Genomic DNA, 22,832 nt, shown 5'->3' with positions numbered 1-22,832 from the left:
TTACAGATCCCTGTCCTATAAAACACCAACATTTGAGTGGAGTGACGCACTACCAGCAGTGGGGCTGCCATGTGCTCAGGATAAAATAGAGAATTTGAACACAGAGTGGATATCATAGGATGAATGAATGAATGAAGATTTGACTTCAGCTTCTTTTTTTTAAATCATCACTAGTGGCTCAACTCCATCTTTGTGCTATGTTTCCTGGGATGAAAGAAGTAGGAATTCAACTCTTGCTACTCCCAGTCACAACAGCTACAGTTGAGTATTCTGTTTCATCATTGACTTCTTTCAGAACACAAAATTCTATTCACCTTCTGCCCGATAACATGAATGAACTATTGATCATATCAATTGAAGGAATGGATACACGAGAAGCCATCAAAGATAAACGCATTGCATTCAAGAAGTTTGTTAACAGTTGTGCAAAATTATAACAAGAAACCAAGAAGGATGTAGATGTAGTGCTTCACAGAAGGCTTGAGTGGCCAACTTTAATTTGTGATGTTTTTAAAACATGAGTTAAATCTAATAAAATAGTCATGAAACATTTTTCAGTTTTTACTAGGATGCCATACAGCCCACCTTCACCCTGACAGTCTCACCCCTCATCAGCCATGACCCTGCCCCCTGTAAATTTGAAACTCCCCCTCTTCCATTTCAATTCCTGGGGAAAACACTGAACAGTTGCCACATTATCTGTCATTTTCAGACAACTGCCAACAGAAATGAAGTCCTTCAATTTCGGGAGAGCCAGATGATTTGATTTGGAGGAACAGGGAGCAGAACACACCTGGTGGTATATTAATGGACAAATTAAGATAAGGTGGCATTTAAGTCATTGTATCTGGAAATGCATCCTCTACTTCCTCCCTCTCCATTGTCTGTTCTTGCTATATTCTTGGCCTCTCTTATAGTGACTCTGCCCCACAACCAAAAGAATATTCTATCTAGAACACCATCCACTCTCTACTTTAGCTTGAGTAGTTGGAGACTAGTAACACATGCTTTTCCTTTTCAATTAGTGCTTCTTCCAGGGTTTCTCCCAAATAGCTTGCTCCCCCAAATCTTGGTCAACACCAGGATTTGTTAAGCAGGTGAATCCTCTTCCTGGGGTTCATAATTAAAACTGACTTCTGGCCTCCACATTAGTAGCCATAGAATGCCCTGAAAGAGCAACTCGATCCGTGGTGGCATCACAAAGAAGTGATGCTACTCAGGATCTCTTTTTGTCCTTAGTTTTGTCCTCAAGCTTCTTTCACATGGGTTTATGAAAACAGAAGACAAACAAATCCTGCATGATGGAAGTTAATACTTGAAAGTTTTTCCTCAGACATCTGAATGTTTCCGTCCCCTGGATTTTCAAGGAACAATTGAGGGTTTGGGTGGTGATGGCACATCCCTATCAGGGTCTAGGAACTTGCCCAGCAGACATTCTCCTTTGGTATTTTATCGTTCAAGACACCTGGATTCAGCCTCCTATTCTTGCTGGGGAATTACTACTTAGTCTGGATTATGTCCTTCGTAGCCATTGTGAAATTTCAGGGAAATATTTACATTCAGGTTTAGATGGCTCCTGCTGAGCCTCTTGTAACTCAAGAGTTGTTGTAATTTTGTTTAACTTAGTCTCAAGTGTCAATTATCAAGTTACACTAATACATAAATATTGTTTTCACTTGCAGTGTGTTGTTTATTGCAGTCAATTTTGTATCAACACACACAATCCCAAAACAGAAAATATTCTGGAGACCTCACTAGTTTAGAAAAATCTTTAACTTTAAAGTCCAAAACATAGAAAGAGTTAAACGCCGCAAGCCAGCTGATTGCCCCGGGTAGAAGGAGGGGCACGCCTTCCACCTCCCTCCCGGGCCTCCTGCCAGCGGCAGTCAGCTGGCTTGCAGTCTTTTGGAGGCAGGAGGGAGGAGCGAGGACGCAGCACGTAGGATCCCCCTCCCCTGCCTCCCTAACACAGCAAGCCAGCTGATTTCCCTGGGCAGGAGGGAGGAGCAAGGACTCGGCACACCTGCTCCCTCCCTCCCCTGCCTCTCGAACGCAGCAAGGCGTTTAGAAAGGAGGGGGGAGAGCCAGGATGCAGCGTGGGAAGTAAAGGAGGAGGAGGTGGGGTGGGGAGAAAAGGCAGGTCAAGGGTGGAGGCTTAGGGGAAGGGGCGGGGTGGGCAGATTGAGGGTTGAGCCCCCACCCCTGGTGCTTGCAGGGGAGGGGAAGCTGCCCTGGAACCTAACCGCCCCCACTTTCCCTTAATTTTTATGGGGAAATTGGATTCACTTAACATTGTTTCACTTAAAGTTGCATTTATCAGGAACATAACTACAACATTACATGAGGAGTTCCTGCACAACTGTGCGTGTACTTGGGGGGAAAGCCCACCAGACAGTAGGCAATTAGCCTGAATGGGCCATTTAAGAAGGACAATAAGAACTTTGAAGATACTAATTGCCCACTTTCCTGAGAAGATTCCTGGGATGTTGCTTGATATTGCAGGGTCATGTGAGGATGTCAGCTGGTACAGAGTACCACCTTGGACACTGCTGGTATTTTTCCTCTGGAAACAAAGGATTCCCGCTTTATGTAAATCCTACTTAAGGCTAGGCAGTGAGCCAATTAAGGCTCTTCTCCACTGCCCCCCTGCCCAAGAAGGAAGACCGCTGAAAGCACCAGAAGAAACAAAGGAACTAAACTGGGGAAAAGCAGGGGCTGAGTCCAGGTTGAGAAAGGAGTCTAGCCTGTGAAGAGAAATAACTGAAACTCTAAGCTGCAGAAACTCTGTAACCTGCCTAAAGCAACATTTAGGGTGAGAAATTACTATTTGTAACATGTTTCTTTAGTGAAGTAAGCTTAGGTTGAGTGTTTTGTTTTATTTGCTCAGTAATCTGCTTTGTTCTGTTTGCTATCCCTTATAATCACTTAAATTTACCTTTTGTAGTTAATAAACATTTTTTATTTCAAAACCCAGTTTGTGTAATTCATATCTTGGGGGCAAAAAGCTGTGCATATATCCCTCCACATTCAGGGAGGGGGCAATTTTTATGAGCTTATGCTGAACAGAGCTCTTTATACAGTGCAAGACAATATAATTTTGGGTTTACACTCCAGAGGGTGTGCACACAGGAGAGCTGGGCATTTCCCTAGCTCAGCCCTCCCACAGAGAGCTAATCTCAGACTGTATGATTCCGCATCTGGGAGCGTTGCTAACTGTGTGTGCTGGACAGGGGCTTGAGAGCCTGACGTAGCAGCACAGAGTGGGGGGGGGGGGGGGGGAGCCAGGTGGTGGCACAGGTGGGCTCAGTGGAACCCCAGCACATCAGGTGGCACCCTAGAAAGTGGGGGGTCCAACCTGTCACACTAGGAATAAATGGTTTATTTCAACATGGAAAAGGTTAACAATGTGATGTCTACTAGAGGGTTTCTTGAACCTTCTCCTGAAATTTACGGTATTGGACACTTTGAAAAAACAGGATACTGGACTAGATGGACTACTGGTTTGATCCCATATGAAGATTTCTATGTTCTCTTGTCCAATTTGCTCCAACCTATGCATGTTAGTAGGATTGGAGCAACTCACCGAGGTAGAGAGAAGGTGAACAGGAAGTCCTACAGGGAAAACCCCAGACAGAGCAAAACCTTGGCCAGGAGACTTAAACATCGGCCTATGTTTGCTACAATTATCTGAGGTACCAATAAAGCAAACCCCAAAAGGCAATAAATTTGGACTGTATATAAATTTCATCATAGTCCACTCAGAACAGACTGGGAATTTCACCCAGTTAGAAGGGAAATTTTGTTTGTTTTAAGATAATGGATCTAGCTTGCTAATACAGTGGAGAATGGAATTATTCTCTCAACAATGAACCAAAACTGGAGGGATGGGTCATATACACTACATTTTTAAACATAGGATTTTGAGACATTATACAGAAACTGGGGTGGAATAAGAAGCTGAAGTACATATAATGGTTTTGCAATGGGAGAAGATAGGTGTGTGGAGTGGTAGGTTTTTTTGTTTGTTTTTCAAGTGTTATATGTTAGACCATGGAACAGGTACATGATCCCAAAGCCCTATCTGGATAGTGCATTTGGGACCCAAAGAGCAGAAACTCTGCTAACAGCAAGATCCAGGAAACACACAAATGTCCTGACAACTCTGCAAATGCAACATCACTCAAAGCTGCAACATTGGGAAAGCAGGATTTGAATCTCCTGATTGCTCAACGTTGTATGCGAACAAGCAGGTGTGCCATGGACGGTGCATTACTTACCACTTAAACCTGGACACTGCACTGTAACTTTTTCAGGCAGTGATGAGTAGGGAACGTTCAGTGAATCAGACAACATTCCCCCTTCAATAAGATAGGCCACTTCTTTACTGAAGAACTCTTACCTTGTTGTAGAACTCTTGTTCTCTGGGACCCCGAGGTGGTGGCTGCAATTGCTTCAAGACTGTGCCATCTGGATGCTGCAGTATACCTAGAAAAACAAAACAGTTCATTTATAGTTTAATTCTAAAGAATGCAACCATCCAGTCTTTTAAAGCTAATAAATATTAAACAAGAGGTAGCCCAACCATTCAGTGTAAACTACTCCTACTGTTCTTTACAAAGAACAGCGGAAACTAGCACAAACAGCCCCTATCACCAAGCCCTTAGCAGGGATTAGGGAAAAGGAGAGGAGAAGAGTTCTTGTAGAAAGTGTGTTAAGTTACAAAATTATTTTTATAGGAAAAAAATGGAAATCTTATCTCTACACAAGTAGGGATGGAAGACCTTTCTGCCTCTTTCCTGCCACAACTCCCAGTGCAAGTGATTTTATAGTACTGTGCTGCAAGGAAAGAGGCAGAAAGGTCTGGTCAGAAGAAGGTGGTCCAGTGAGAAGAAGCTTGAGAAAAAGGGTCTGGAAGACGAGGGAAAAAAGTTGAGGTTGTACTGCATTGACTGCACTAAATTGCACTAGTGCTAATGTGCTGAGGGTAGTAATGCCTTACTTGTTCCATTTCCTTTCTTGTAAAGTTTTGTTAGTCTGACAAAGTTCCTCCTCTACCTTGGTGGGTCCTGTGCTTATTGGCGGATTTGCTCACCTCAGAAATTCACTATGTGGGTCAGGAAACAGCCCAGACACCTTCCCCTCTGGTAGAAGCCACAGTCCAAGTCAATTCCTCCTGTGTCTGATCAGGAGTTGGGAGGTTTGGGGGGGAACCCGGGCTCGCTCTCTACTCCGGGTTCCAGCCCAGGGCCCTGTGGACTGCAGCCGTCTAGAGTGCCTCCTGTAACAGCTGCACGACAGCTACAACTCCCTGGGCTATTTCCCCATGGCCTCCTCCAAACACCTTCTTTATCCTCACCACAAGACTTGTCTCCTGGTGTCTGATAATGCTTGTATTTCTCAGTCCTCCAGCAATATGCCTTCGCACTCTCAGCTCCTAGTGCCTCTTGCTTCCAGCTCCTCGCATGCATGCTACAGACTGAAGTGAGGTCCTTTTTAACTCAGGTGCCCTGATTAGCCAGCCTGTCCTAATTGATTCTAGCAGTTTCTCCTTAATTGGCTCCAGGTGTCCTAATGAGCCTGCCTTCCTTAGTTGGTTCCAGCAAGTTCCTGCTTGTTCTGGAACTGCCCCGTTACCTTACCCAGAGAAATGGTATCTGCTTAATCTGGGACTAATATATCTGCCTTCTAACACTCTCTTGTAGCCATGTGGCCCGACCTTGCCACATTAGGTATATTGTGTGTGTAGAAACTTTAACTAATACACTATGTAGTGTTTGAGCATTAATCGTAAAAAATGTTCCTTTAGAAAGTGATTTTTTTTTTTTTTTGTTTAACAGCACACCAGGAGTACTGGTCCTTTTGTAGACAAAATATTTCTGAAACCAAATAGTTTTATTGTTCCTGTCAGTTTTACAGGAACCTATTGATCCCATAGCTGTTCTGCACAGGAAAATCTAAAGACAATGATTATTGTGCATGTGGAATGCGACCAGATTGGGCCCTTTACGGCAGTACAAGAAGTATTTGCTCACTGTAATGAGAGTTTCAAGAACATGTTTCTTCCACTATCTAGAAAGTGGTCACTAAAGGCATTCTAGCTTGTACAATATATTTTGACATACACTGATACTTGTAAGCATATCAGCTAAACTGATTTTTTTTTAAAAAAAAAATTACAAACTACAGCAGAAATTACATTCAATTATGGGACATTTTGATAACCATATAGAACTAATAAGAATGCAGTGTTATATATTTGCTAATCAAAATAGTTTTCAAATTTATAAATGGATTTTTGTTTTATGACAAATAAGACATCAACATTTTGTACTAATTATTGTTATGCAACTAGAAGCCACGCTAAAAAGATACAAATCCTGCAATAGGCATAATGTTGAAAACACACAGACAATCTGATGAGAGTTATAAAGCCCTTTCAAGTTCTCTTTTTATCTTCTCACCTTTATTAATCAAAAGAAATCTAACTTCATTTTTCCATTATCTGAATAGGTCTTTAACAAGTTAACAGTTCTCAAATTTCTGACTTTATGATTTCTGAGCTAAATCCCAAACACCTACTTTGTCACTAAACACAAGAAAACAAGAGCACACTTTAGATCAAAGAGATTTGTTACAGCAATACATACTGACGCATCATGCTGGAATGAGGTATTCACAAATGGTAATTGTTTATCTCAGCTCCCTCTAAAACTTTATCAAGTATTTTCCTCTCAAAAGCCTTAAATTTTTCCATAATTTCTACCTATCTTTAGCAATTGGGGGGGGGGGGGGAGATTTGGTTCTATTTTGCCAGGAAGGTGGAGTAAGGACTGTGGCTTGACAAGTTAAAATACTGGTTAAAAAAAAAAAAAAAAAAAAAAAAAACTATATCAGCAGTGTACGTCTCTCTCTCTAATTTTGTGTTCAACAAATTCTAAAGCCTACTAAAGGACAACAGTACCCTACCCACAGGGCAAGAAGTCGAAGACCTGGTGAATCATTACCATTTTACACTGGCCTCAGCCACTGGCATGCCACTCCAACAAAAATGGCTCCTTCTTTCCTGTTGCCCACACAGATCTCCTTGGTTTTCTGACACCCTCTGTTGGATGGAGAGAGATGAGCAGAAACTTAAGTGCAGAGGGCAGAAAACAAAAGCTGATTCAGACAGAGTGAAACAAAAATTCCTCAAAGCCTATGCTGAGGCTGTATTACAGGTCAAGAGAACCTTCCTATTCGCCTCCATTGAGGTTGCCAAATCCCACCCCAAGAAGCTATCCAAAGTGGTAAATCACTTAATTCTGTGGGCTGGACTACACTAACGCTCTAAGTTGATCTAAGTTATTCTAGTAACTGAAGTTGACATAACTTAAGTTGACTTACAGGGGTATCTACACCACACTATGTTGACAGGATATGTTCTCCCATCAACATAGCTTCCACCTCTCAGGAAGGTGGAGTAAAGACATCGATGGGACAGCACTCTGCCACTACTTAGAGCATCTTCACCAGACCTGCTAAATCAACATTTCCACATTGATCACAACGGTGCCAATTTACCTGGTAGTGTAGACATGACCTGAGTGTCTACAACTGCATCAAAGAGCTATCATCCTACTTTACTGAAAAGATTATGCACATTCAAGATGTCTTCTCAAACAACATGGATCCACTACGCCTGCATCCCCCAACCAACATCCCACTTGCATTCTCTGAGTTCAATGTATTCACTCATCAAGTGGTTCCAGTTACCTTAAAGGAGACCCAACCCAAGACATAAATCCAAGCCTTTCTTGGCTTGTGAAAGAGAGAAATTAACAACAAGCACTACTCCTGACCAAAATAACCAGTGCCCCATTCAAAAAAGGAAAAAACTTCCCTTTTCTTTCAAACATGTAATTATCCAAACAATAATAAAGAAACTCACCCTAGATACTTCAGTCCTACCAACTATCATCCACTGTCAAACCTGTCACTCCTGAGCAAGCTAATCAACTATAAGTTCATCTAACGGAAGCCAACATTCTAGACCCAGCACAACTGGGTTGTAAGCCAGGACACAAAACTATGGACTTCTCCCATCGGCGTAGTTAATCTACCTCCTCAAGAGGAAAAAGCAGCTCTCTCATCAACAAAGTATTATCTTCACGGCAGGATTAGGTCAGTAAAACTATGTTACTCTGGGACAGTTAATTTTCATAACACTGAGGAATATTTATATACCAGTATAGGTTTGCAGTGTAGACTTGGCCTAAAACTGTTTTAGTGACACTGACAGATGTTCTCCAGCTGTCAATGGATAGCATACAGACATCCATTCTTATCCTCCTGACCTCTGTGCAGCATTTGACCCTGTTGATCATGAGATACTGTGCTCTCATCTGAGATTGGAGGCAGGAGTCCAGTGTTAATGCAGTATACTGGTTTGAAAGACAAGGTGGGTGAGGTGATATTGTTTACAGGGCTGGCTCCAGGCACTAGCCGAGCAAGCTTGTGCTTGGGGCGGCAGATTCTAAGGGGCGGCATTCCCTCGAATCCTTTTATTTTTTTCCCCACTTCGCCCGCCCCGCAGGTTTTTTTTTTTCCCTTTTTGGTTCACCACTCTGGCTATCCTGTAGGGGGCAGCGGCACGGAGGAGAGGAGTGCCCTGCTGGGAGCGGGCTATGCCCTCCATCTGCCCCAGCTGGTGCCAGGTCTGTAGCAAGCCCTTCCACCAGGCAGCGCAGCAGAAGGCCTAGCCGCCCCCATTCTCTCTCCACCTCCCCGCTCCCTCCTCCTCCCCCTCACTGCCCGGGGCACGTCTGCAGTGCTGGGAGTCCCCCTGCACTCGCGCTCCTGCACAGATTTTTTTTTGCTCTGCCACTCTGGCCACCCCGCAGGTTTGCCTTTTTTTTTGGTTTCGCACAGATTTTTTTTTGCTCTGCCACTCTGGCCACCCCGCAGGTTTGCCTTTTTTTTTGGGGGGGGGGGGGGGCGCCTGCTTCAGAGCTCCAGCTGCCCCGCAGTTTGATTTTGTTTTTGTTTTTTTTGCTTGGGGTGGCAAAAAAGCCAGAGCCGGCCCTGATTGTTTAATGGTCTGAGTAACAGCTGGAGGGATATACCCAAACAAAAGTGATGGGAAATTCCATCTCCACCACTAGACCCCTCATTCCAAGCCAAAAGTTGGAGTGCAAGAGCTTGAAGACTCAGCATTTCGCTGTCAAATATTAATGCTGAACAAGGTGGAAGGACACCAGTCTTCCAAACAAACATCTCATTTAGGATCCAACTGGGGAATCTGGTGGCTTGAATTGGAAATCTCAGTATGTTTTTTAAGTCTTCATATATTGGAAGATCCTTGCTCCCTCAAACATGATGGAACTCCAGAAGGATTCTCATGTTGTGACAAATTTGTGTTGGGTTGACATGTACCAGTACAGGCAGCCATGGTTATGGAATTGATTCTACTGTGTCCATAGTGATCCATAGAGTGATGTTGAGTGTTAACAAGTGATGTGTGAGAGCAATCAATCCAGACAGACGAGCAGTATTCTGCAGTAGAGCAGACAAGGGCTAGTGAAGAGGCCCACAGAATTTTTGCATCCACTTCCTTGATCATTCCTGAGTTTCTAAATTAGATTTACATGCACTTTTAGTTTGTCATGAGTATTTTTCAGGTACTGGTGGTATGTGATAATTCAGTTAAATGTCACTCCAAGATAATTCAGGGTGGGATCCTGTCTTATCTGCTGGCCACAGAAGTCCACATGCAATTTCATCCTAGCCTCTTGACTGTTTCAATGAAACGCTGACACAACACTCTTAATGGGTTTTGGTTCAGCTGCCAATATAAGAAATATTCTTCCATGCTTTTAAGATCCTTGGTTAGGACTTGTTCTACAGTAAGTAAATCCTGTGCCTGTGTAGTCAGAGCAAAGACAGATTTCCATTATGATGTCTGGGGAAGGTCATTGGTGTACATATTAAACAAGATCGGTCCTAGGACTGAACATTGTGATAGGCAATTGTTCAGAGAGCATACCCTACTGACCTAGTCACCAAGGAAAATGAAAAACCTGCGATTGGACAGAACTACTCGGAAGAATTTTATCATTGTATTGCATGGGATAATTTTGCTGGCTTTCAGAAGACTTCACCCATATGGTGTCACAGGCAGCAGATCAGTCTAAGAAAGCTGCCCAAACCTTTGAGTTTTCGCTGGACTCTCATTTCATTGTGTGTTTAAGACTCATGCTTGGTCAGTTCACCTGTGGCTTGGTCAGAAACCTACTTGTCCATCAGATAACATTGCTTCTACGAGCAGCATTCATTCCTTTGGCACAAAGGAACTCTTGAACAACAAGAGTAAGCCTCATCAGCGCAAGAGACTACCTTCTCGAGGGGTGGACCAAGACTGTGGCCTGAACTCCCCCAGGAACTAAGAACTACCACAAACCTCACCTCTTTCCATTCTAAGGTCAAGGTGCATTTCTTTGACCTCGCTTCTCTAACATGAACATAGCAAGAGGTATATCTAAAAAAACAGCTAGCAAAACATAACATCCACTCACTTCTCCCTCTGAGCAGAGGATGAGAGAAAGAACACCACACTCAGATAGAATGGTGAACAGCATGGTGTAAAAACCTATATAGAATAGAATAGCGTAAGAACAAAGCTACTCTCCTTTTTATAGGCCAATTGGTATGTTATTTTTCAAAACTAGTCAATTTCTGCTGAGAGTTAAGCCAGACAAAAATAATTCTATTTTCTTTAGTGGAGAGTATGTTCAGGTTTCAGCAAGTTATGCACACACAAATGGAGGAGAGAGGTTATGCTTGAAAAAGTTTCCATGCTATTTAACTTAACTATAACAGTACCCAACAAATGCCCATAACAACAAAATTTAATAGGTAAGGTAGGTTTTAAAAGGCTGTGTCACTTTTTCCTGCATATGCGTTATTTTGCTAAGATCAGCCTTATGGCTTAGCTGATAGCAATGTTGCAAAGTAACAGTGTAAGAAATTAACTGAATCTCTCAGCTTACATTTACTTTAATTGTTTTGGCACACAGTCAAGAGATATGAGTTGGGCAGAAGATGGGAAAAAAAGGGAGAGATTCAAACTGACTGCAGCTCACCAAGAGCTTGCACCGCCAGCATTAAACTGTCCTCATCACAACATCAGGGTAGGACAACATTTTGCCTTTAAAGAGATTTCTACCCCTCCACTACTAAATTTTTGTTAATGGAGAACAGAAACTGAAGACTGTAATTCTGATCAAAAAGAAAAATTCCACTTTGGGGTGACAAGCTTCTTTCTAGGATTTATTCATTCCTAACTTTTCAGCTAAATTCTTCTACACAAAACATGAGAAAATACAGAGTGGCAGTTACCAGACATATCAATATGCTGTTGGTTTAAAAAAAAGTGTACCTAGAATAAGTCCTGACTTTGATGTTTAGCCTTTCAAAGTTTATGAGACACGGTAAACAAACAAAGCTGGGTGGCCCCTGACATGTCAGGGCATGGTAGAATTCTTATGGCTACTAAAATTGGTGATTTTCTGGGAAGAGTTGCATTCGACTGGGTTTCTTTGGACAGTCTTGGAAATGGTTGCTTTTTTTCTTTCTTCTTCTTTTTTTAAATAAGCCTGGTTTTATATTTTCCTGTCATTTCCATTTACACAAACAACTACATAGGGAATGGAGTTACTTATGTGGCCTATGCAATGTATCAGGTAGTGGTTGATTTTGTAAGTAAGTAAAGAAGTCTTGGCAGGCAACTAACAATAGTTTAAAATGTGTGCTAAGAGCTGAATATAGTTTTCTAGAGTCCTTAATTTCTGTCTTTTATTTAGATATGGGCATATGAATTATGTGCCCCTCTCTCTAAAGACACAGCTACAAGGGCATTCAGTCAAAAGTTAGTTCACAGTCTATACGTTGGCTGCATCATTAGTAACAGGCTTTTTTTAAGTGGTATAAATTTAAAACTGAAATCAAGCTGTTTGCTAAGACTGGGTTTTGAACACATTCCACAATTATGAACTCTCAGACACGAAGTGAATATGGGCCTCATAACTCACTAGGACCAACATAAAATCTTTGAGAAACAGCGCTTTTTTACATATATTTGCCTGCAGACATGGTGGAAAGCACACTTTCAGGTGCACATGGTACTCTACAGAAAAATGTGTGAATTATTAACGATCTCAGTGTTAAAGGCCACATACAGAACTTCGGTTAACCTAAAGCTCACATTCTGCCATTGCATCATCAAGGTTAGACAACATATAAGGCCAGGCAAATACTTCTCAAAATAAAACCCATCCAATACTGAATTAACAAAATGAAATGTGATGAATATTGAACTTTGAGGACAAACTGTTATACAAGTCTTTGGCTGGTTTGCTTTGGGGTTTTGTTTGTTTTTTTAAACAGCTGTGTGGTAAACGTCTGTCCCAGATCTGGACCTTAGCATACAAAATCTGGGTGCTTACTGTGAACCTCCCCAAGCTTATACCCAGCTTGGATCTTATTTCGCTGCCACCAGATAATATTGAGGCTACTATAAGCCTGGGTTCCCCAAATTCCTTGGGGGGACCCCCCTCTGGCCTCCCCAACTTTCCCTAGGAGGACCCCCAAGACTCAGAAGTATGAGTCTACCGGCAAAGGAATGATCTCCCCTCCCTTCTCCCTCTCTCTCCGTTGTTTCGCTCTGAGCAACCTGAGGGAATTGATGCAATCTCTTTACATCACAATACCAAGAAACTTGTCTCCGTCTCTCCAAGGAGATAAGCCTTAAGCACCAGGACGAGCTTGACTCTCTCTCTCTTTCTTTCCCCGTAACTTTTTCCCGCCCTGGACATAGGAAAGTAACCCACAGAGCATGGGCTTTTCCCTCCCCCCCCTAGCCTGTCACAGATGTAACAGAGCTCTGGGCACAGAAATTTCTCTCCCCTTCGCCTCAATAGGAAGAGAAACTCCCACAAGTTTTAAAAAGAAAACTTTATAAAAAAAAAAAAGAAAGAACTTACATATACTACACCCTGCATTAAGAAACTCAATACAAGGATATGGCTTATAAGAAAATAGGAATAAACAGCCTGATTTAAAAGATAGCCCAATTAAACCAGTCCAGCAAATCAACACCCATGTAAATACAAATCAAAGCACATCACAGCCTATTACTTTGTTTCCTTTGTACTCACACTTGATAATAGATTATTTGAAAGAAGATGGAGTTAGAAGAAAAGCTTGTTTACTCACAGCCGAGGAAAACAAAAAGACCCCCCGAGTTTCCAGTTTCCTCCCAGACTTTAAAAAAAAAATCCAGGTCTCTGACTGGTCCTCTGGTCAGGTGTTTGGTTCCCCCTTTGTTCGCCCTTTACAGGTAAAAGAAAATTAACCCTTACCTATCTACTTATGACAAGCTGATATGTGACACTTTGGATTATGATAAAGTTTATTAGTTGAAGAACTTAGTACAATCGTTCTTAACTATATAGAACACTCCAAGTGTTAAAACCTACTAACGAATGGTAAAGCGAGGTCTAGGTAGTTTCCAGAGCTTGCACTTTTCACAAGGACAAGATTCTTTCTTCCCACCCACCTAAAACTAAAACCAACAACACTAATTGAGAATCATATTAATGTAGTTTGGGAGTATGTGGGTGGGACATTCTGTACCTCAGGGGAAACACTCAGCACCCCCATGTTCATCCTTATAGGACTGTGTGATATCTTAATGCTAAGTTTGTCATGTAGGGTGTCTTTGGAAGGCTCATGATGTACTGAGCATTGTTGTTATGGTAATGTTATAGTAATCGTTGTTATAGTAATGTCATAGGTTGTCATTTCATGTATACTGTTATGAGGCTGAAAATTTGTCCTCATGGCTTAAAGCAAGCCCAGGCAAAAACTCTCCAGAAGCAAAGAGGCAGTTCATACTTCATCAGGGCATGTATAGGACAAACCCAGTCCAGCCTCACAGGAACAAAGACACTGGCCTAGGCAACAACAAAGGATCTGTTGGACTCTCAAGTGAGTCACCCCCCTTCCTTTGGTCAGTTTGTGGCGGCGATGAGGTAATGCTCACCTGACTCTGCTGGGGGGCGGGGGGGGGCAAAGCCCAGAGGGAAGAAAGAACATGATAAAACAGAGAGACTTTGCTATGCTTTTCCACTCTCTTCCAACTACATCTACAGACACTACACCAAGTGACTGAAGCACTGATCAAAGGGGAGAGCCTGGCTGAAGAGCAACCAGCCAACCTGTGGTGAGAAGCATCTAAGTTTATAAGGGCAGTGAAAGTGTTAAGATCAGTTTAGAATGTGTTTTGCTTTTATTTCATGTGACCAAATCTGACTTGTTATGCTCTGACTTCTAATGACTTAAAATTTATCTTTATAGTTAATAAATCTGTTTTTTTATTATACCTGAAGCAGTGCGTTTGGTTTGAAGCATGTCCAAGACTCCCCTTGGGATAACAAGCCTGGTACATATCAATTTCTTTGTTAAATTGACAAACTCATATAAGCTTGCAGTGTCCAGCGGGCATAACTGGACACTGCAAGGCAGAGGTTCTTAGGGTTATGTCTGGGACCGGAAATATTGGCTAGTGTCATTCGCTTGCACAATCCAAGGAGCAGCTTACATGCCAGAGGCCGTGTGTTAATAGCCCAGGAGTGGGGGTTCTCACAGCAGAGCAGGGTAAGGTTGGCTCCCCAAGTCAAGGATTGGAGTGACCTAGCAGCTCACCGGTCCACATAACACCAGAGGGAAACGTCTTAGTGGTTTTGGTTTGGTTTGGTTTAGTTTAGTTTAGTTTCGTGCACAATAAAGATCTACAGCTCAATGCATTTATGAACAATTAGTAAAGCAGCTTGGCAGTGAAAAAGCTGACTTCCACCAATAGAAAACACAATGGAACTTTCTCTCTGTGTGTGCACCTTTATGCTTTCTCGGATGACCAAAACAAGAAAAAAAAGTTACTTTATTTGGTTACTGCACAAATATTCTCGCTTTACATCCAATACAGACCCTTGATGGGATTATAACTAAACCAGTTTTTCACATAAATAGCCTGAACATTTATTTTGAAGACACCCCATTTGCTTATTTCTTAAGTAGAAAAACAAAGACATGATCCTTTGAAAGAATCTCAAAGTACTTTACAAAGATGGGCCAAGAACATGGCCCACTATCACTGCTGGAAATAGGGTGACAAATTCTTTTCCAACTTTCAAACTTGTCAACAGATTAGTCCCATCAAACTGCCATGAATAAGGAAGACAAACAGATATCTACAAACATTCTTCAAACTACAATCTCCCTGGACTCCAACAAGGAGCTTGAGGACTATATTTTCATCCTGACTGGCAGATCACTAATATGTTCCCTCTGATATTAAGCAATCACTCATCCCCTTACACTCAAACAGAAATGACAGATGTTTATTGCCAGATGTTACGGAAAACAAACATACTTTTTCTTACCATACAAAAGATTTTTAGTAGGGACAATTTCAGATAGACTCACAAGGTCAATATAATGCCCACTGCATCCACGGAAAAGACAGACTTATGCTGAGAAGCTGCAAAATTAATATATAAATTAAATTTTATATTTAGAGTCATAATGCCATTATAGTTTGTTCATAACTTTGTGCTCACTAGCAGATAAGACTTGCCAACTACTCCCATCTATCATACAGAAAGTGTTCAATAAAAAAAGACCATGCCCCTAATTTTCTCTTCAAACATACACATCAGAAATAGTTATAAAATATTTTCTGTGTTCTTTACAAGGATGACATTATTAATACTTGACACTAATAAAAGCTAGGCTCCTCAATACTTTTGTGAACTTGAGCTAACTCTCTTTTTGGGGAACGGTTTCCTCTGAAAGAGGAAGGACAGGTATTCAGAGGACAAGAAGGAATTATGAGTATTTTAAACTGGAGAAGAACCATATCACATAATATTGCAGTTGCTTATGCAATGTTGTTATTTAGAAAGACCATGGTTAAGTTCTTAGACAGGGACTGTCTGTATTAGTATTTCTAATGGGTAAGATCTGTGGTCCAGATGTATGTTTATTTATCAAACAAATTTGTAGGCTGCTTCTATATGTAAATATGAGAAAAAAAACTTTTTAATAGTTATCAAATTTCTCTCTAATAGCTACTGTTTTTATATGCTTGCATATTTTGGGGGAGGGACCCTGCAAAAATCCACCTTTCTATGTCGGACAAGGTATTTAACTGTATTACAGAGAGGCTCAATGCAGAGGAACAGATTTTATTTAAATTAAACCTACTTTAAGTGGACAGTCAAAACATCTTCAGTTGAACTAGCAATTTCCCTGAACAGATTAATATTTAGTTTATGAGACAGTTAGTTGAACCAAAAAAAAAAAATCAGTTAATATTTTTCTAACCAGCAACCTAAAACTTCAGTGCTGCAGTACTACACATACTGTGGGAGGAAAGTATTCACCAAAAGTATCTCAGAAACCAGGAGGAGGAGGACAATTAAAAAGAGGATATCAGAACATTAGGGATCCATTAAAATGCACATCCAGCCCAAAAAAAAAAAAAAAAAGAAAGAAAAGAAAATGGGCATTTCCTCTCAGTTAACAGCTAAAAGAATTAATATCTGGAAGGCTCTGCAGTCACTTGTCAGTTGTATTTCCATTTATATAATCATGTACATTTCCCATAGACCCTTTTGTACCTACTGAGCTGGGTCTGTTAATATTACCTCAGTTGTATTGCCTAACCCAGAACTTTTCCCAACATATCACCAAAAGGGTGACTTGTTTAAAGACACTTGTTTAAAGTAGGGTGATGAATGTGATTAAAACCTTGGTTGTTGAGATTTGACAATTTCCTCTTTTACTCAGAGTATGGGTGCTTCTTCTCCTCCTCCCCCTCCAACAGATTTTTCCAAACGACAAAGAAACTTTTTGCATGGTAACAAAACCTCTCTTCAGTCATTCATAATGAATACCATCATTATGTTCAGCTACACCTCACTCTGATGTTTTCCTTATTACTCAGCCTCCCAGTGAAACAATCTCCAATACTCAAGCCCTTCGCTCTAGAGAATCTCAATGCAATCGCTCCTGTAATTTTGTACAGCCTCTAGTTAAAAACAATCTCTACTGAGAAACTGACATTTGTTGGCCCCTTGGGTGGTAATGCAGGTTTTATCCCTTTCACACAACTTCTTCCTTAGTAGGAAGCCCTATATATGGCTAAGAAACAGATCTATACCCCACATAGGGTTCACACACCCCAGCAGGCAAAAGGGGAACACAGAGACACCACACAGGAGAGGCTCAGATCATAGCAAAGCAAAGAACAGCACATCCACTCCCAAAGGAAATTAAAAGGAGAATTAAACGTAACGGGCACCGGACCCAGGTTCAAAACACACCAGGGGATGGCGTAGGAGAGAAAACCAGACCCCCCGCCCCACTTCCCAGGAGAAGGAAGCCAGTCGGGGCCCGGTGTGTCCCCCCTCACCCTAGAAGCAGCTCCTCGACTAGGCAGGGGAGGGCTCCACGCCCTGCTCGCTGCCCTCGGCCGCACTCACCCCCTTTATCCTTGCCGTACATGTGCCCGGCCACTTGGTGGGAGAGCGGGACGCAGCCGTTCAGCAACCCCTGCCTGCCCCCGCCTACCGCGACTGAGGGGCTGGACGCTTCGAGCGCGGAGCCCCGCAGCGGCTCGGCCTCCTCCCCGTCTCCAGCGCGGCGCTGCCCGCTCTCCGGGCGCCCCGCAGGCGGAGGTGGAGGCGGAGGCGGCGCTCGGCGCGGGGGCTCGGTTGCCATGTCCCGGGGGGCAGAGCTTGGGCTCCGGGTCTGCGCCCTGCGGGCTTCAGCAGCTACCGACTGCCCAGGCAGGAGTGGGGCGGGCTCGCGAACCCATCGCCCCGCTCGGGAGCCCAGCTCCCTCCCTCCGCGCTCAGAGAGCGACTGGCGGCGGCAGCACCGCGATACTTCCCTGCTCCGGCCCGGCTCCTCCTCCTCCAGCGGCCCCGCTCGGGGCTGGTCCGGCCCCCTGCGTGCAAGCTCTGAGGCAGGGATCGGCGGCGGAGCCTGTCGTTATTTCGCGTGGCCTGTCGCGAGGCTGTAGGGGACCCACGCGTTGCACCCTACGGACAAAACGCAACCTCCTGCAGCCCTTTTCCAAGAGGGGCATTTTCTGCCGGTTCCTTCTCTTGGAGGGGGCCAGCTCCCTTGCGGCTTGTAGGCTGGACGGACCCGGTTCCTGCAGTGGAGTTGCTCGCTCCGAGCCAGGTGTTACCCAGCACCCACCTTCTGCAAAAGCCGTTGGAGCTTTCCGGATTTCAGAGAAAACCGCCCCCCCACCCCCGCCAAGGCGACGGCTGCAGGGGTGGCATCCTAGAAACAGGCCTGAGCTGAGCTTTATGACCGAGGGGCTTGTGCTCCCAAACTTAAGCATAAGAACGGCCGTACTGGGTCAGGCCAAAGGTCCATCTAGCCCAGGGCTGGTGCTTCCATTTAGGCGGCCTAGGCATTTGCCTTGGGTACCAGGATTATTGGGTGGCAGGCGGCTCTGGTAGAACTGCCACAGTTGAACCTGCAGAGGGTCCCCTGGTCACATGGCTCCAGTGGAGCTGCCACAGGCATTCCTGTGGGTGGTCCGCTGCTCCCATGGCTCCGGTGGACCTCCCACAGGCACGCTTGTGGCAGCTCCACCAGAACCAGGGACCAGCAGACCCTCTGCAGGCATGACTGCAGCAGGTCCACCAGAGCTGCGGGAGCAGCGTGCAGGGCGATGAAATGGCTGTGTGCCTAGGGTGCTAAAAATACTAGTGCTGGTCCTGATCTAGCCCAGTATCCTGTCTTCTGACAGTGGCCACTGCCTGGTTCCCCAGAGGGCATGACCAGACCAGGTAATCATCAAGAGATCCATCCCATCGCTCATTCCCAGCTTTTGGCAAACAGAGGCTAGGGACACTATTCGTACTCATCCTGGCTAATAGCCATTGATGGACCTATCTTCCATGCATTTATCTAGTTCTTTTTGACCTTCACAGTAATCTCTGGCAAAGAGTTCCACAGACTGTCTATATGTTGTGTGAAGAAATACTTTGTTTTAAATCTGCTGCTTATTAATGTCATTTGGTGATCCCTAGTTCTTGTGTTATGAGAAGTAATAAACAACACTTTATCTACTTTCTCTACCCCCATTTTATAGACCTCAATCATATCTCCCCCTATTTGTCTCTTTTCCAAGCTGAAAAGTCCCAGCCTTATTAATCTCTCCATTCCCTACCCCTAATCATTTTTGTTGCCTTTTTCTGAACCTTTTCCAATTCATTGTTTTTGAGTTGGAGCAACCACATTTGCATGCAGTATTCAATATGTGGGCATACTAAGGATTTATATAGAGGCAACATGATATTTTCTGTCTTATTATCTATCCCTTTCTTAATTATTCCCAGCCTTCTGTTTGCTTTTTTGACTACTGATGCATATCATAGATTATTATGATTGGAAGGGATCTCAGGAGATCATCTAGTCCAACCCCCTGCTCAAAGCAAGACCAATCCTCAAATGGCCCCCTCAAGGATTGAACTCCCAACCCTGGGTTTAGCAGGCTAGTGCTCAAACTGCTGAGCTACTCCTCCCCCTCAATATTGGGTGGATGTTTTCAGAGAACTATCCACAGTAACTCCAAGATCTCTTCCTCGAGTGGCAACAGCTAATTTAGACCCCATCATTTTATAGGTATAGTTGGGATTATGCTTTCTAATTCAACATTAAATTTCATCTGCCTTTTTGTTACCCTGTTTGGAGAGATCCTTCTGTAGCTCTTCATGGTCTGCGTGGGTCTTAACTATCTTTAGTAGTTTTGTAGCATCTGCAAATTTTGCCACCTCACTGTTTACCCCTTTTTCTAGATCATTTATGAATATGTTGAATAGGACTGGTCCCAGAACAGGCCCCTGAGGCACACCACTATTTACCTCTCTCCATTCTGAAAACTGACCATTTAGACCTATCCTTTGTTTTCTATCTTTTAACCAGTTACCAGTCCATGAGAGCACCTTCCCCCTTATCCCATGGCAGCTTACTCTGCATAAGAGCCTTTGGTGAGGGACCTTGTCAAAGGCTTTCTGAAAATCTAACTATATCCACTGGATCCCCTTGATCCACACTCTTGATGATGCCCTCAAGCTCCCACAGAGCGTGGGCAGGATTAGAGCTTAGAGCTGTCACAAGAGCTTTCAGGTTTCCTCCAAACTAGGCAGTTTTAGGTGGGGAAGGGAGAAGACACCACCAGTGCTACCATTGGCTTCCAGAGGAGCCTAGTGGTAAACAAAGCTCTTGTGGACAGGGGGCAGACCTGTTTCTAATACAAATTTAAGTAAACGTGCTCCTCTAGATTGAATTGAGTATTGTAAAACCAGACTCAGGGTGCCAGCTATATTCAACAGTAGCACACTGATGGGATTTTTCTTCTCTCTAAAATTCCTTATGGTAGACAAAGTCTGCTATCTATTGTTTCTACATGTAGACTGACTAAGGCCATGTCTTCAAGGGAAAGACTGCCACTACATCACTATGATGGCTCAGTGTGTAGACCCTCACTTTCTTCTCTCCTACCCCAGGGCAAGTATCAGCTCTTCATGTCATGCTGTAATTACTGCAGTTTCTTTTCCCCATTTCTCTTCTTCTGTGACATTTATTCACTCCTGCAATTGCAACCACCGGATCTGCACTTTGGCACAGCAGCTTACCTGGTTGTAATTAGATAAGTAATCAAGTCAGCTATACTATGTCTCACATGACAATTAGCACCTCCTAGAGAAAAATATGCCACCTAACATCATGCTGATGCATTGGTTCAGTAAGAGTAGAAAAGGCAGAAAGCCCACTGCCCAGGGGAATCCGAACAGTGCAAGAGACAGGGAGTTATTGCAAGGGATACAATACCTACTAGGGCACAGTGACAGTACCTTATTCCAGTGAAAAGTAATGGTATATAGCAGCTCAGTTTGAACCTTGATTAAGGTCTTTTTTTGATTCCTAGTTTGTTAGTATAGAGAGTATAGCAATAGAAGTTCAGCAGGACCAATCCTAGACTGAAAAGACTGCTCATCTCCCCTGAAAAGGTTCATCCCTTCCCACTGTGCATCCACTCAATCTCCTTTGCTCAACTTCAAGATTTTGGGCAGCAGGATAGTTGTGAGAAGTGAACTGCTCCCTTTCTCCAAGCACAATAAAGCCATCTAGATTTTTTCCAGAGTGATGCTGATAAGGAATTTTAAGACTAGGATCTAAGGCTGTCAATTAATCGCAGTTAACTCAAAACTAATTAACCTGATTTAAACAAAATAATTGCACCGTTAAAAAATAATAGAATACCAATTGAAATGTACTATAAATATTTTTGGATATTTTCTATATTTTCAAATATATTGATTTCAATTACAACAATACAAAGTGTACAGGTCTCACTTTAGATTATTATTTTCATTACAAATATTTGCACTGTAAAAAAGAAACAAAATACATAGTATTTTTCAATTCACCTCATGCAAGTACTGTAGTGCAATCTCTTTATCATGGAATTGCAACTTACAAATGTAGATATTTTTGTTGTTGTTAAATAACTGCACTCAAAAACAAAACAATGTAAAACTGTAGAGCCTATAGGTCCACTCATTCCTACTTCTTATTCAGCCAATAGCTAAGACAAACAGGTTTATTTACGTTTACAGGAGATAATGCTGCCCACTTCTTATTTACATTGTCACCTGAAAGTGAGAACAGGTGTTTGCAGGGCACTTTTGTAGCCAGCATTGCAAAATATTTACATGCCAGGTAGCCTAAACCAGAAATTCTCCAACTGTAGTCCGTGGACACTAATGGTCCATGAGCTCCATTCAGGTGGTCTGCGGATAGTTCTCTCTAAGGTGTGCAGCTGGGTGGCCGCACACAAGAGAATGAAGGGCCACTCACCTAATCGGTGGAGCTGTGCAGGCATGGCTCCACTAATTAGGTGCCTGGACCCTGGAGAAGACGCTCATGTAAGGTAAGGTAGTGGCCTTAGAGGGAGTAGGGGGTAGGGAACAGTGGGGTGAGAAGAGAGGAAAGGGGGAATTTGGGATGTGCAGGGCTGCAGCTGCCAGAGAAAGAGGCAACTTTCCCCAGCTCCAGGGCTGCAGCTGCTGGAGAGAGACATCCCCCCCGACTCCTTCCCAGCCTCAGCTCAGGATCCTGCAGCAGGGGAGAGGGCTCACATCCATCACATTAGAAAGGTAAGACTACTGATATGAAAATTTGAGTTGTGTGTTTTTATCTGTAGAGCAAAAAAGGTTAGTTTTTTATATAGCGCTTTTATTCAAAGCACTTTACAGTAGTTAGCTAACAGTACAAACAACATTTGGAAAGATCATTAAGTGACCCGCCAAGACCCTCAGCAATTTTCAAGTAGTCCACGAAGAAAAAAGTTTGAGAACCATTGGGCTAAACATTCATATGCCCCTTCATACTTCAGCCACCATTCCAGAGGACATGCTTCCATGCTGATGATGCTTGTTTAAAAAAAATAATGCATTAATTAAATCTGTGACTGAACTCCTGGGGGAAGAATTATTTCCTGCTCTGTAGTTTTACCTGCATTCTGCCATATATTTCGTGTTACAGCAGTCTCAGGTGATGACCCACCACCTGTTGTTCAATTTAAGAACACTTTCACTGCAGATTTGACAAAATACAAAGAAGGTACCATCAATGTGAGATTTCTAAAGATAGCTACAGCACTGGACAAGAAGGTTTAAGTGCCTTCTAAAAGCTGAGAGGGATGAGGT

General features: G+C 43.1%; 1 protein-coding gene and 1 long non-coding RNA gene across 3 annotated transcripts in view; one reads left to right on the top strand and one right to left on the bottom strand.

The window, feature by feature from the left end:
• Positions 1-17,986, bottom strand: part of IPMK (inositol polyphosphate multikinase) — a 78,265-nt gene extending 60,279 nt beyond the window's left edge. Inside the window, exons 1-2 of one of the 2 annotated variants that reach the window (XM_032765862.2) lie at positions 17,580-17,986; positions 4,400-4,485 (exon numbers count right to left, since the gene is read on the bottom strand). In XM_032765862.2, the coding sequence (XP_032621753.1) occupies positions 4,400-4,485; positions 17,580-17,817 (324 nt within the window). In that variant the 5' untranslated portion in view covers positions 17,818-17,986. Of the gene's footprint in view, positions 1-4,399; positions 4,486-5,356; positions 5,800-17,579 lie in introns of those variants that run through there. The other variant, XM_075072652.1, reaches the window with a different exon arrangement.
• LOC142047807 (uncharacterized) lies at positions 11,598-16,597 on the top strand. The gene is made up of 2 exons (XR_012657069.1): positions 11,598-12,422; positions 13,413-16,597. It is a non-coding gene; the product is annotated as an uncharacterized LOC142047807 (long non-coding RNA).
• Positions 17,987-22,832: the final 4,846 nt, after the last annotated feature.

This window comes from Chelonoidis abingdonii, chromosome 15, assembly GCF_003597395.2.
Source record: "Chelonoidis abingdonii isolate Lonesome George chromosome 15, CheloAbing_2.0, whole genome shotgun sequence".
NCBI lineage: Eukaryota > Metazoa > Chordata > Testudines > Testudinidae > Chelonoidis > Chelonoidis abingdonii.
The sequence above is the reverse complement of the archived record's forward strand: the minus strand, read 5'-3'. Positions and strand labels throughout refer to the sequence as shown.